Here is a 15,817-nt window from a genome sequence, read left to right as displayed (position 1 = left end):
GACAACATCCACTGCCTTCCCTTCATCCGTTTTCCTGGTAACCTCCTCGAAAAACTCTAATAGATTGGTCATAGGGCTCCACTCAGAGAAGCAATCCTCCACAACCACTCTCTGGCTTCTTCCATTGAGCCAGTGTCTAATCCAATTTACTACCTCCCCATGTATACCTAGCGACTGAACCTTCCTAACTAACCTCCCATGAGGGACCTTGTCAAAGGCCTTGCTGAAATCCAGGTCGACAACATCCACTGCTTTCCCTTCATCCACTTTCCTGGTAACCTCGTCGGAAAACTCTAATAGATTGGTCAAACATGACCTACCACGCACAAAGCCATGTTGACTCTTCCTAATAAGTCCCTGTCTATCCAAATATTTGTAGATCCTATCCCTTATTATACATTCTAATAACTTGCCCACCACCGACGTCAAACTTACTGACCTATAATTTCCCGGATTTCTTTTGGAACCTTTTTTAAACAACGGAACGACATGAGCCACCCTCCAATCATCCGGCACCTCCCCCGTGAATACTGACATTTTAAATATGTCTGCCTGGGCCCCTGCAAGTTCAACACGAGCTTCCCTCAAGGTCCATGGGAATACCCTGTCTGGTCCTGGGGATTTATCCACTCTGATTTGCCTCAAGACAGCGAGCACCTCCTCCCCTTTAATCTGTAAAGGTTCCATGACCTCCCTACCTGTTTGCCCTATTTCCGTAGGCTCCATGCCCGTTTCCTCAGTAAATACGGATGCAAAAAAACCATTTAGTATCTCCCCCATCTCTTTTGGTTCCATACACAGTCTACCACTCTGGTCTTCAAGAGGACCAATTTTATCCCTCACTATCCTTTTGCTCCTAACATACCTATAGAAGCTCTTTGGAAAATCCAAAGGGTCAGAGACCCATTGGAAACTCTGAACTCGCTCTTCAGCAGCTGGAGCGCCCGATTTGGACATTTATTTAGCAGGTCCATTACGGCGCAGTTCCGGTTGGCAAACGCGGTGGTAAAGGGGGAAATGCTGATAACGTTGGGCAGGCAGTTCATTAATTCAATTTAAATGCATGCAATTCCCAGGGCTCGGTAAAGAAGCAATCTGCGCGGACGCGGGTGTGGATTGCATTAATTGCCTCGCACCCGACTTTACCACGTTTCCGCACCCGGAAATGGGCGCAACACAATGATAAAATCGGGCCCTGTGTGTAGCCATTGATATGTTAAATGTACTTCTCGTTGCATTCATTGTTGTTAATTGAATTGTAGAATGAACACATCTTTTACTTAAAATCATCACAATATCATCTAAGAGATCATTCCATGTTTTTTGAATGGTATTCAAATTCCTGTTATATCAAATTGAAACATGCATCGTGTGAAGAGTTGCCCTTCCTGGATTTTACCAACAGCCATGCTTTTAGCAATCAATGGATTTCTCTACTTGTATGTTCTCTGTTCAGGGGGAAGGTCACAGAACGCTGGTTCTGCTTTCTTTATTGATACAGATTGGGATTTGATTCCATCCTTGGATGACTGCCTGGAGTATGTGCATTCTTCCGGTGCTTGCGTGGGTTCCCCTCACGAGTGCTCAGGTTTCCTCCCACAGTCTAAAGATATGCATCTTTGATGCATTGGCCATGTTAATTTGCCCCGTAGTGTCACAAAATGTGTAGGTTGTTGGGGGGAGGTGGTATCGAGATAAATACCTGGGGTTATTAGGATAGGGCCTGGGTAAATGTGCTGAGATGGAGAGTCAGTGCAAACTTGATGTGCCAAATAGCCCTGTTCTGCACTGTAGGATTTCATTGGGATTTCGAGACAGATAGATTGACTAGCATCAATCCAGAACATCGTGTATTATTCTATAAATTTCAATCTATCCACTCTTCCGGAAAATTTTTCACTGAACCTTCATAGAAGATCATAGAATCCTGCAATGCAGAAGGAAGCCATTCGGCCCATTGAGTCTGCACTGACCACAATCCCACTCAGGCCCTATCCCCATAACCCCATACATTTAACATAGCTAGTTCCCCTGTCACTAAGGGGCAATTTTGCATGACCAATCCACCCAACCTGCACATGTTTGGACTGTGGGAGGAAACCGGAGCTCCCGGAGGAAACCCACGCAGAAAAGGGGAGAAGGCACAAACTCCACGCAGACAGTGACCCAAGTCAGGAACCAAACCCAGATCCCTGGCGCTGCGAGGCAGCACTGTGCTGACCCTTCTTCCAAGGTCATACAGCTGCTTGCCCATAACTTTCCTAAAATCTCATTCTCTGGACATCATTTCTCGGTCTCTCTCCAAAATGTTTACAAGTGCATTGTTATCACTTTCAAAAATTCCAAAACAAATAGCTCTGCGCCCCTCCCTGTCAACGAACAAATAGTGCTATCTGCCCATTTTACTTAATATCAGCAGAAAAACGTCTGGGACACCATTCCCCGGTTTTCTAGTCATTCTCATGTTGTATCAGATTGAAAACTGCAGTTAATGCTGGGTTCTCCAAGTTTCTCTTCAGGGATTTTACCATCAACCATGCGTTCAACATTCAATGGATATTTCTTATTGGATGTTCTCAGTTGAGGGGAAAGGTCATGGAGCTGTGGCTCTGCTTTCTGGGATAGGGGAGCAATGGCATATCTTTCTGCAATATTGGAATTGTCTGGGACTCGCATAATCCTGTATTTATAGGGTCAGAATGCCAGTCACCCTCTGCGTGTAAATGCAGAATATCCATCCCTAGGTTTGGTTGATTATGACATTAAGTTGCAGGGAGTATGGAACCATTTTGTACTGAGTATAGGGGAGCCAATTCACAGAGATCCAGCGGTTAATGAGGAGCAGAATTCAAGCTAATTAAAGACATTGGTGAGATGAGATAAGACCTTGGGAAAGCAGTACGACGAAGACATACACATTGCATGGAAGTCAATATATGGTGGTTTCACATGGGGGAGTTGGAGCAATAGTGCAGTGGGGGAAATTAACAGCCAGCTATTCACAAGTAAGAGCACGCAGGTAACTATGTGGATGTGCAACAAGCGGCCTACATGGCGGGAGGGATGGAGTCATATGCAACATATTAACGGAGGCAGGTGGTGGTGTAGTTTGTGGGATGGAATGGTGTGCAGTTCAAAAGATGCTTCTACATTTTTGGAAATTGGGGCTTTGAGAGATAAGGGTTCCGTAATGCGAGAACTAAGAAAAGTACAGCACAGGAACAGACCATTCGGCCTTCCAAGTCTGTGCCGACCATGATGCCCGATCTAAAAAAAAACTGTCTTTACTCGGTCCGTAACCCACTGTTCCCTCCATGTGCCCATCCAGATGCCTCTTAAATGTTGCTAACGTGCCGGCTTCCAGCACAATAAGGAACTAAGTTAAAAAATGTTTTTTTTACGTCGAAGAGATCATAAAATGGAATCCGATGGGAAATGGGGTGACTGAAAATGTCAGCGGCTGACATTATTAAGCACGAAAAAATGCTTTATGACGATTAAAAGGACTTTTAAACGAAGGTTGAGGCATTGGTTATCGTCTATTGAGGCAGAGGGAGTGCGCATAGCCATTCCATTCGGAGTTTTGAAATCAAACGAATCATTGGGCCAATTACACTGTCTGTCAATGAGTAGAATCAATTCAAGTGCGCATGCGTTCAGTTCCATTTCACGTCCAGTTGCAGTCAGCGATTCAAAGCATTGGAACATGGAAACATAAGGGCATGCGGAACAGCTGTCAGAATATAGACCTGGATAACTGAGAAGGCAAAATATGAAAACATTCCTTGACACTAATAGATTAAACAGTTTGTTGAGCATTTCCAGTGTTTTCTGCTATTATTTCTGTTTTCCAAAATTGACTGTATTTTGCTTTTTTTTCGAGACGGGAGTCAAAGGTCCAAAAAGATCCATGACAACATGCATACTTCACTGATGGAAGACCAAGCAAGAAAAGTGGATCAACCATAGCGAACAAAATAAAGTAAGGATAGTTATTCCAATTATTTACAGGGAATGAAATTGGTCCAATGACTCATTTGATTTCATATGCCCGAATTGAATGGCAATGCACACGGCCTTTGTATAGCATTTGCTGACCAATTCCTCAACCTCTCTTTGATCCTACTTTCAATGCTCATGAAGGATTGTTTGTTCTTAATTGTGACAGCCAATGATATTTTCAGTTGTCCCCTTCCCACGTATTACAATCAGTGGCCTTTGGATGCAGTGGATCGAAATTGGACTAAATATAAATTTGCTAGAAGCCGGAGCGACGTTGAGGATTGGGAGAAGTTGACAGTTCAAAGAGGTTGACTAAGAGGGGAAAATAGTGTATGAGAGTAAACTTGAGAGTAAGCATCCATAAAATGGACTGCAAATGCTTCTTTAGGTATACGTAGGCAAATGTATGTCCAATGCAGCCCAAATCTGGAGAATTTATAACACAGAACAAGGAAATGGCAGATTAATAGTACAATTGGAAATATTGGATGCATTGGTTTTCATCTACAAAAATACAATAAATCCTCAAACAGTCCCGTCAGGCTGGAATGTGGGAAATGTAACCCCGTTATGTACAAAAAGGGGGAGGAGAAACTAGGGAAATACAGACCACTTAGCCTGATATCAATAGTAGAGAAGGACGAGAATATCTTATTATTAATGCGCGAACAGGAAACTTTAGAAAGTACCAACTGGTTTAGAGAAAGTCAACATGGATTTGTGATTTTTAAAAAATCATGCTTGTCAACCCTACAGGAGTAGTTTGTGGACTTAATAACATAATGCATAAGGGTAAACAAGTGATGTGGCGCGTTTCTTGGTGTCCAAATAACTAACAACCTGTCCTAGTCAGACAGAGTTGAGGGGGAACTTCTTCTCTCAGAGGGTAGTGAATCTCTGGAATTCTCTGCCCATTGAAGTGGTGGAGGCTTCCTCGTTGAATATGTTTAAATCACGGGTAGATAGTTTTCTGATCGATAAGGGAATTAGGGGATATGGGGAGCAGGCGGGTAAGTGGAACTGATTCGCTTCAGATCAGCCATGATCTTGTTGAATGGCGGGGCAGGCTCGAGGGGCCAGATGGCCTACTCCTGCTCCCATTTCTTATGTCCTTATGTTCTTATGTTCTTAGACCTTCCACTCTGATGCTATAGTTAAGAAAACCCAACAACGTCTCTACTTTCTCGGGAGGCTGAGGAAATTCGGCATGTCCGCTACGACGCTCACCAGTTTTTTTTACAGATGCACCACAGAAAGCACCCCTTTTGGATGTATCACAGCCTTTTATGGATGCTGCTCTGAGAAATGCAGCAAGAAACTACAAAGTGTTGTGTTTGTAGTCCATTCAATCACGCAAACTAGCTTCCCATCCATTGACTGCGGCAACACTTCCCACGGCTTCAGTAAAGCAGCCACCATAATCAAGAACATCACACAATCTGAACATACTCCCTTCCACCTTCTTCCATCGGGCACGAGATAAAAATGGATGACATCACGTAGCAACTGACTCAAGAACAGTTTCTTCCCTGCTGCCAAAAGACTTTTGAATGGACATACCGCCCAGCTATGACTGTGACATTGTATTCTACTCCCCCTCCTTCCCTTCTCCCCTATGTACTCTGTGAACGGTGTATTTTGTCTGTATAGCACGCAAGTAACAAGTCTTTTCGCTGGATCACAATAAATGTGACAGTGATCAATCAAGCCAAATCTGGATTTTCAGAAAACTTTCGATAAGTCCTACACAAGAAGTCGGTGTACGAATTTAAGATGGATTCGCATGGAGTTTTAAATTGGCACGGATTTAGATCCTGTGAGCAGACAGAGAGCAGAGGGTGGAATTAATGTTTTTTTTTTCAAAGTGACAGCCAGTAAGTAGTGGGATCCCACAAGGATCAGTATTTGGGCCCCAGCTATTCACAATACACATTCACGATTTGGATGATGGAACAACTTGTAATATATCCAAATTTGCTGACGACACATAAGTTTAGTGGTGATGGGTGGGGAAATTTAAAAAAATTTTCACGGTGGATTTAGACAAGATGGGTGAGTCGGAAAAAAAAACATGGCACATGCAGTAACTTACTTAAATCTGAAATTATCCACTTTGAAAGGAAATGCAAAATGGCAGAGTATTATATCAATCGTGATGGACTGGGAAATGTTGCTGTAAAAAGGGACCTTGAAATCAACAAAGAACAAAGAACAATACAGCACAGGAACAGGCCCTTCGGCCCTCCAAGCCCGCTCCATTCCCTGGTCCAAACTAGACCATTCTTTTGTATCCCTCCATTCCCACTCCGTTCATGCGGCTATCTAGATAAGTCTTAAACGTTTCCAGTGTGTCCGCCTCCACCACTTTGCCCGGCAGCGCATTCCAGGCCCCCACCACCCTCTGTGTAAAATACATCCTTCTGATATCCGTGTTAAACCTCCCCCCACTCACCTTGAACCTATGACCCCTCGTGAATATCACCTCCGACCTGGGAAAAAGCTTCCCACCATTCACCCTATTTATGCCTTTCATAATTTTATACACCTCTATTAGGTCACCCCTCATCCTCCGTCTTTCCAGTGAGAACAACCCCAGTTTACCCAATCTCTCCTCATAACTAAGCCCTTTCATACCAGGCAACATCCTGGCAAACCTCCTCTGCACTCTCTCTAAAGCCTCCACGTCCTTCTGACCAGAACTGGGTGCAGTATTCCAAATGCGGCCGAACCAACGTTCTATACAACTGCAACATCAGACCCCAACTTTTATACTCTATGCCCCGTACTATAAAGGCAAGCATGCCATATGCTTTATTCAATACCTTCTCCACCTGTGACGACACCTTCAAGGATCTGTGGACTTGCACACCCAGGTCCCTCTGCGTATCTACACCCTTTATGGTTCTGCCATTTATCGTATAGCTCCCTCCTACGTTAGTTCTACCAAAATGCATCACTTCGCATTTATCTGGATTGAACTCCATCTGCCATTTCTTTGCCCAAATTTCCAGCCTATCTATATCCTTCTGTAGCCTCTGACAATGTTCTTCACTATCTTCAAGTCCAGCCATTTTCGTGTCGTCCGCAAACTTACTGATCACCCCAGTTACACCGTCTTCCAGATCGTTTATATAAATCACAAAGAGCAGAGGTCCCAATATAGAGCCCTGTGGAACATCACTAGTCACAGGCATTCAGCCAGAAAAAGACCCTTCCACTACCACCCTCTGTCTTCAGTGACCAAGTAAGAAGTTTAACAACACCAGGTTAAAGTCCAACAGGTTTATTTGGTAGCAAAAGCCACACAAGCTTTCGGAGCTCTTCGCCCCTTCTTCAGGTGAGTGGGAATTCTGTTCACAAACAGAGCTTATAAAGACACAGACTCAATTTACATGAATAATGGTTGGAATGCGAATACTTACAACTAATCAAGTCTTTAAGAAACGAAACAATGTGAGTGGAGAGAGCATCAAGACAGGCTAAAAAGATGTGTATTGTCTCCAGACAAGACAGCCAGTGAAACTCTGCAGGTCCACGCAACTGTGGGAGTTACAAATAGTGTGACATGAACCCAATATCCCGGTGAACAATCACTGAAACAACTCTATGATGACATCAACAAGTTCCATCCCACCATCAGGCTCACCATAGACTACTCTCCGGAATCGGTTGTATTCTTGGACACACGCATCTCCATTAAGGACGGTCACCTCAGCACCTCACTGTACCGCAAGCCCACGGATAACCTCACGATGCTCCACTTCTCCAGCTTCCACCCTCAACACGTTAAAGAAGCCATCCCCTATGGACAAGCCCTCCGTATACACAGGATCTGCTCGGATGAGGAGGATCGCAACAGACACCTCCAGACGCTGAAAGATGCCCTCATAAGAACAGGATATGGCGCTCGACTCATTGATCAACAGTTCCAACGCGCCACAGCGAAAAACCGCACCGACCTCCTCAGAAGACAAATACAGGACACAGTGGACAGAGTACCCTTCGTTGTCCAGTACTTCCCCGGAGCGGAGAAGCTACGGCATCTCCTCCGGAGCCTTCAACATCTCATTGATGAAGATGGACATCTCGCCAAGGCCATCCCCACACCCCCACTTCTTGCCTTCAAACAACCGCACAACCTCAAACAGACCATTTTCCGCAGCAAACTACCCAGCCTTCAGGAGAACAGTGACCATGACACCACACAACCCTGCCACAGCAACCTCTGCAAGACGTGCCGGATCATCGACACAGATGCCATCATCTCACGTGAGAACACCATCCACCAGGTACACGGTACATACTCTTGCAATTCGGCCGTTGTCTACCTGATACGCTGCAAGAAAGGATGTCCCGAGGCATGGTACATTGGGGAAACTATGCAGACGCTGCGACAACGGATGAATGAACACCGCTCGACAATCACCAGGCAAGACTGTTCTCTTCCTGTTGGGGAGCACTTCAGCGGTCACGGGCATTCGGCCTCCGATATTCGAGTAAGCATTCTCCAAGGCGGCCTTTGCGACACACGACAGCGCAGAGTCGCTGAGCAGAAACTGATAGCCAAGTTCCGCACACACGAGGACGGCCTCAACCGGGATATTGGGTTCATGTCACACTATTTGTAACTCCCACAGTTGCGTGGACCTGCAGAATTACACTGGCTGTCGTGTCTGGAGACAATACACATCTTTTTAGCCTGTCTTGATGCTCTCTCCACTCACATTGTTTCGTTTCTCAAAGACTTGATTAGTTGTAAGTATTCGCATTCCAACCATTATTCATGTAAATTGAGTCTGTGTCTTTATGTGCCCTGTTTGTGAACAGAATTCCCACTCACCTGAAGAAGGGGCTTGGAGCTCCGAAAGCTGGTGTGGCTTTTGCTACCAAATAAACCTGTTGGACTTTAACTTGGTGTTGTTAAACCTCTTACTGTGTTTACCCCAGTCCAACGCCGGCATCTCCACTTCTGTGACCAAGCCAGTTCTCCACCCATCTAGCAACCTCCCCTTTTATCCCATGAGATCTAACCTTTTGCACCAACCTACCATGAGGGACTTTGTCAAACGCTTTACTAAAGTCCATATAGACAACATCCACGGCCCTTCCCTCATCAACCATTCGAGTCACTTCTTCAAAAAACTCCACCAGGTTAGTGAGGCATGACCTCCCTCTCACAAAACCATGCTGACTATCGTGAATGAGTTTATTCCTTTCTAAATGCGCATACATCCTATCTCTAAGAATCCTCTCCAACAACTTCCCTACCACAGACGTCAAGCTCACCGGCCTATAATTTCCCGGGTTATCCTTCCTACCCTTCTTAAATAACGGGACCACATTAGCTATCCTCCAATCCTCTGGGACCTCCCCTGTGTCCAGTGACAAGACAAAGGTTTGCGTCAGAGGCCCAGCGATTTCATCTCTCGTCTCCCTGAGCAGCCTTGGATAGATTCCATCAGGCCCTGGGGATTTGTCAGTCTTTATATTCCCTAAAAAACCTAACACTTCCTCCCTTGTAATGGAGATTTTCGCTCACGAGTTAACACTCCCCTCCGAGACACTCCCAGTCAACACATCCCTCTCCTTTGTGAATACCGACGCAAAGTATTCATTTCGAATCTCCCCTACTTCTTTCGGCTCTCAGCATAATTCCCCACTTTTGTCAATGAGAGGTCCGATTTTTTCCCTGACAACCCTTTTGTTCCTAACGTATGAATAAAATGCCTTGGGATTTTCCTTAATCCTGTCTGCCAAGGACATTTTGTGACCCTTTTTGCCCTTCTAATTCCTCGTTTGAGTTCTTTCCTACTATCTTTGTATTCCTCCAGAGCTCCCTCCGTTTTTAGCTGCCTGGACCTAACGTACGCCTCTCTTTTCTTTTTGATCAATCCCTCAATTTCCCTGGTTATCCACGGTTCTCGAATCCTACCCTTCCTATCCTTCTTTTTCACAGGCACATGCCTATCCTACAGCCCTAACAACTGTTCCTTAAAAGACTCCCACATGCCAGATGTTGACTTACTCTCAAACAGCCTCTCCCAATCAACAGCTGCCAATTTCTGCCTAATCCCACTCAAGTTAGCCTTCCCCCAATCCAACACCTTACCCTTGGGACACCACTCATCCTTTTCCATCACTATCCTAAAGCTAACAGAATTGTGATCACTATTTGCCACATGTTCCCCTACTGAAACTTTGGAGACCTGACCGGGCTCATTCCCCAGTTCTAGGTCCAGTATAGCCCCCTCTCTAGTCGGGCTGTTGTAGGTAAAAAAACCGCTGACACTATTAGTGGTTCAAAATGCAGTGTTTATTTTCACAATTGTGGGAGAAGTGAGGTTCCTAACAGTGGACCCCCAGCCTTCTCATCGAACACAAGTAAGAACAGAGTTTATATATGTCCCGGGCCCCGCCCTCATTACATTGCAATTCTCGAAGATGTCTGTCATTGTTCATGGTGAGATTCTTGTTGTATTAGCAGTATCTTCCTCTGCATAGTTTGCTCGATCTCCAAGGCCACGATTGTTCATCATTTATATCCTTGAAACAACATCACATGTTTTGCACAAACAAGTTAACTAATATACATACAAGTTTGTATAATACTTTATATCAGGATAAGATGAATAACGTATGATGAATATATATATATGAATCTATGGTTATACAAAGACAGAAGGCATACATGTCAACTCCATCGTGTTAAACAAAGGTACATGAAAATGGAGACTGTTTAGCTTATTTCGAGCTGGGTTAATCACATTTCTTAATAACAAGAATAGCTGTTCCTCTTATCTGGCACAGACATGAAAAACACCGAACTCTGACAAAAACATGAACTCTGCAGTGTTCTCAACAAAATCACAGAGTTCGGGTCTTAATGCTTAAGTGTGACAAAGTTCATTACCCCATTCGCGACTTCACGGGCTATCTACATATTGGTCTAAAGAACCGTCCTGTACGCATTTTACAAATTCCTCCCCATTCAGACTCCCAGCCCGACGCGATTTCCAGTCTATAACAGGGAAATTGAAGTCTCCCACTACAACAACCCTATTTTTCCTGCACCTATCCATTATAGAACATAGAACATAGAACATAGAACATTACAGCGCAGAACAGGCCCTTCGGCCCACGATGTTGCACCGACCAGTTAAAAAAAAAACTGTGACCCTCCAACCTAAACCAATTTCTTTTCGTCCATGAACCTATCTACGGATCTCTTAAACGCCCCCAAACTAGGCGCATTTACTACTGATGCTGGCAGGGCATTCCAATCCCTCACCACCCTCTGGGTAAAGAACCTACCCCTGACATCGGTTCTATAACTACCCCCCCTCAATTTAAAGCCATGCCCCCTCGTGCTGGATTTCTCCATCAGAGGAAAAAGGCTATCACTATCCACCCTATCTAAACCTCTAATCATCTTATATGTTTCAATAAGATCCCCTCTTAGCCGCCGCCTTTCCAGCGAAAACAATCCCAAATCCCTCAGCCTCTCCTCATAGGATCTCCCCTCCATACCAGGCAACATCCTGGTAAACCTCCTCTGCACCCTCTCCAAAGCCTCCACATCCTTCCTGTAATGTGGGGACCAGAACTGCACACAGTACTCCAAGTGCGGCCGCACCAGAGTTGTGTACAGTTGCAACATAACGCTACGACTCCTAAATTCAATCCCCCTACCAATAAACGCCAAGACACCATATGCCTTCTTAACAACCTTATCTACTTGATTCCCAACTTTCAGGGATCTATGCACACATACACCTAGATCCCTCTGCTCCTCCACACTATTCAAAGTCCTCCCGTTAGCCCTATACTCAACACATCTGTTATTCCTACCAAAGTGAATTACCTCACACTTCTCCGCATTAAACTCCATCCGCCACCTCTCGGCCCAACTTTGCAACCTGTCTAAGTCTTCCTGCAAACTACGACACCCTTCCTCACTGTCTACCACACCACCGACTTTGGTGTCATCAGCAAATTTGCTAATCCACCCAACTATACCCTCATCCAGATCATTAATAAATATTACAAACAGCAGTGGCCCCAAAACAGATCCCTGAGGTACACCACTTGTAACCGCACTCCATGATGAATATTTACTATCAACCACCACCCTCTGTTTCCTATCCGCTAGCCAATTCCTGATCCAATTTCCTAGATCACCCCCAATCCCATACATCTGCATTTTCTGCAGAAGCCTACCATGGTGAACCTTATCAAACGCCTTACTAAAATCCATATATACCACGTCCACTGCCTTGCCCCCATCCACCTCCTTGGTCACTTTCTCAAAAAACTCAATAAGGTTAGTAAGGCACGACCTACCTGCCACAAAACCATGCTGACTATCACCTATCAATTCATTACTCTCCAAATAACTATAAATCCTATCCCTTATAATTTTTTCCAACATCTTGCCGACAACAGAAGTGAGACTCACCGGTCTATAATTCCCGGGGAAGTCTCTGTTCCCCTTCTTAAACAATGGGACAACATTCGCTAACCTCCAATCTTCTGGTACTATACCAGAGGCCAACGACGACCTGAAGATCAGAGCCAGAGGCTCTGCAATCACTTCTCTTGCCTCCCAGAGAATCCTTGGATAAATCCCATCCGGACCAGGGGATTTATCTATTTTCAGACCCTCCAGAATATCCTGCACATCCTCCTTATCAACTGTAATACTGTCTATTCTACTCCCTTGCAACCCAGTGTCCTCCTCAGCTATATTCATGTCCCCTTGCGTGAACACCGAAGAGAAATATTGGTTCAATGCTTCACCAATCTCCTCCGGTTCCACACATAACTTCCCTCTGCCATCTATAACTGGCCCTAAACTTGCCCTAACCAACCTTCTGTTCTTGACATACCTATAGAACGCCTTAGGATTCTCTTTAACCCTATCCGCCAAAGTCTTCTCATGTCCCCTTTTAGCCCGTCTAAGCTCGCTCTTCAACTCCCTCTTAGCCAATCTAAAGCTTTCTAGTGCACTACCCGAGTGCTCACGTCTCATCCGAACATAAGCCTCCTTTTTCTTTTTAACCAACAAAGAAACTTTTTTGGTGCACCACGGTTCCCTAGCCCTACCAATTCCTCCTTGCCTGACAGGGACATACCTATCACAGACTCGCAGTAGCTGCTCCTTGAAAAAACTCCACATGTCGGACGTTCCCAGTCCCTGTAATCTCCTAGTCCAACCTATGTTTCCTAATTCTCTCCTAATAGCCTCATAATTACCCTTCCCCCAGCTAAAACCACTGGCCCGAGGTTCATGCCTATCCCTTTCCATCACTAAGGTGAACGTAACCGAATTGTGGTCACTATCACCAAAATGCACACCAACTTCCAAGTCTAGCACCTGGTCTGGCTCATTTCCCAGCACCAGATCCAATATAGCCTCACCTCTAGTTGGCCTGTCTACATACTGAGTCAAAAAACCTTCCTGCACGCTTTGAACAAAAACTGACCCCTCTAACGAGCTAGAGCTATAACAATTCCAGTCAATATTAGTCAAGTTAAAATCCCCCATAACAATTGCCCTATTACTTTCACTCCTAAGCAGGATTGACTCCGCAATCCTTTCCTCAACCTCTCTAGAACTTTTAGGAGGTCTATAAAAGACTCCCAACAGGGTGACCTCTCCTCTCCTATTTCTAATCTCCGCCCATACTACCTCAACAGATAAGTCCTCATCAAACCTCCTCTCTGACACTGTGATACAATCTCTGACCAATAATGCTACCCCTCCCCCTCTTCTACCTCCTTCCCTACTTCGACTAAAACATTTGAACCCCGGGACCTGCAGCATCCATTCCTGCCCCTGCTCTATCCATGTCTCTGAAATAGCCACAACATCGAAGTCCCAGGTACTGATCCACGCTGCAAGTTCACCCACTTTATTGCGAATACTCCTGGCATTGAAGTATACACATTTCAAACCCTGCTCCACCCCACCTCTGCAATGCCGTGCATTGCAGTCCCCATCCATGCATCCCTCACTTTCAGCCCCACTACTCAGGATCCCTCCCCCCCCCCGAATCAGTTTAAACCTCCCTGCATGGCCTTAGCAAATTTACCCCCCAGGATATTGGTGCCCTTCCAATTATCTCCTGACATCCGTTCTTCCACTTCCCTTGGGCTGTTGGGGGGCCTGTAGTATACCCCAACATAGTGACTGTGCCCTTCCTGTTTCTGAGCACCACCCAGAGTGACTCGTTACACGACCCCTCTGAATTGTCCTCCCTCTGCACCGCTGTAATATGCTCTCTAACTAATACTGCTACTCCCCCACCTCTTTTGGCCCCTCCTCTATCTCGCCTAAAACACTTGTACCCCGGAATATTCAGTTGCCAGTCCTGTCCCTCTTTCAACCAAGTTTCTGTCACCACAGTCACATCCAAATTCCTCGTAAGCATTAAGGCCCTAAGTTCGTCTGTCTTACCTGCTACGCTCCTTGCATTGAAGTAGATGCACTCCAGACCTCCAGGCCCAGTGAGGTCATCCTCCCCCAGAGTGCTCTTCTTCTTTGCCAGGATGGCCCCAAGCTCGTCCCCAGCCTCTACACTTGTAGACATAATTTTTTGATCCCCACCCCCCTGCCATATTAGTTTACACCCACCCGAACTGCACTAGCAAAACTCCCAGCCAGGATATTCGTGCCCTTCCAATTTAGTTGTGACCCATCCTTCTTGTACAGGTGCCCTCCTCTCTTGAAAACTTCCCAGTGATCCAGGAATCCTTGAACACCAGTCACTGTAAGCAAGCAAGTAGGTACAGCTAAAGGTTGGGGAGGCAAATGGTACATTGGTCATCATTGCAAGCGGGAAGGCTGTCTTACAGCAGGTGCATACAGCCTTGGTGAGATGAAATCTGGAGCATTTGTTGCTGTTTTGGTCTTTTTGTCTGAGAAATTATATATTGTCATAGAGCGAATGCAGCAAATGTTCAATATGCTAATTCATGGGAGGGCAGAAATGTCAAGTCAAGAGAGATTTTGTCGACTGTGCTCAACTTCACTGGAGTTCAGTAGAATAAGAAATGGTCCAGATGACAGGATTGGATAGATTGGATCAAGGAATGTTGTTACCTCTGACTGTGGATGGTTTAAAGAAAGTTCCATTAAAAAATGGACTGCAAAGGTTTTCTATAAGTATATAAGAAGAAAATGATTTGTAATGGCAAATGTAGTTCTACTTCAGTCCAGATCACTGGAATTTATAAAACAAGGACAGGCCAGAGCAATTATGCAATCATTGTAATTCTGTCTTCGTGATGAAGAATCAAATAACATTCCAGACATAGGAGGGAAGCAAGGGGCTAATGAGGAGAAATAGTAGAAAAAGAGTATGACTAGAAAACCAGTGCAGGAGAAATTAATAGGCTTGAAAGCCAAAACAAATTCCAGGGACTAGTAATTTCCATCCCAAGGTTTTAAGGGAGGTGGCCATGGAAATAGTGAATTCATTGGTTGACATCTTACACAATTCTGTAAATTCTGGAGCAATCCTATCAGCCTAGAGTGTGGCAAATGCAACCTCACTATTTAAAAAAGGAGGAAGTGAGAAAACTGGAAATTACAAACTGTTAGCCTAACATCAGCAGCAGGGAAACCTACAGGAATATTTTGTGAACTTACTATCAGAATAGATAATGGTGAACAAATGATGTCGCGCATTTGGATTTTCAGAAAACTTTCGATAAAGTCACACATAAGAGGTTAATTTACAAGATTAAAGCGAATGCGATTGGCGGCAATATATTGACTCGGATTGAGAATTGCTTAGCAGGCAGGAAGCAGAGA

At 44.9% G+C, this 15,817-nt stretch overlaps 1 protein-coding gene across 3 annotated transcripts in view; it reads left to right on the top strand.

Moving 5' to 3' along the window:
• LOC144508404 (phospholipase A2 inhibitor NAI-like) overlaps positions 1 to 15,817 on the top strand; it is a 71,714-nt gene that overhangs the window by 19,398 nt on the left and 36,499 nt on the right. For 2 of the 3 annotated variants that reach the window (XM_078236285.1, XM_078236286.1), the window contains exon 2: positions 3,884 to 3,982. The exons of the other annotated variant lie outside the window; for it this stretch is intronic. In XM_078236285.1, the coding sequence (XP_078092411.1) occupies position 3,982 (1 nt within the window). In that variant the 5' untranslated portion in view covers positions 3,884 to 3,981. The remainder of the gene's footprint in view (positions 1 to 3,883; positions 3,983 to 15,817) is intronic. 3 annotated transcript variants of the gene reach the window in all.

Source organism: Mustelus asterias, chromosome 20 (assembly GCF_964213995.1).
Source record: "Mustelus asterias chromosome 20, sMusAst1.hap1.1, whole genome shotgun sequence".
In the NCBI taxonomy this organism is placed as follows: domain Eukaryota; kingdom Metazoa; phylum Chordata; class Chondrichthyes; order Carcharhiniformes; family Triakidae; genus Mustelus; species Mustelus asterias.
Note: the sequence above shows the minus strand (reverse complement) of the source record. Positions and strands in the feature narration are given on the sequence as shown.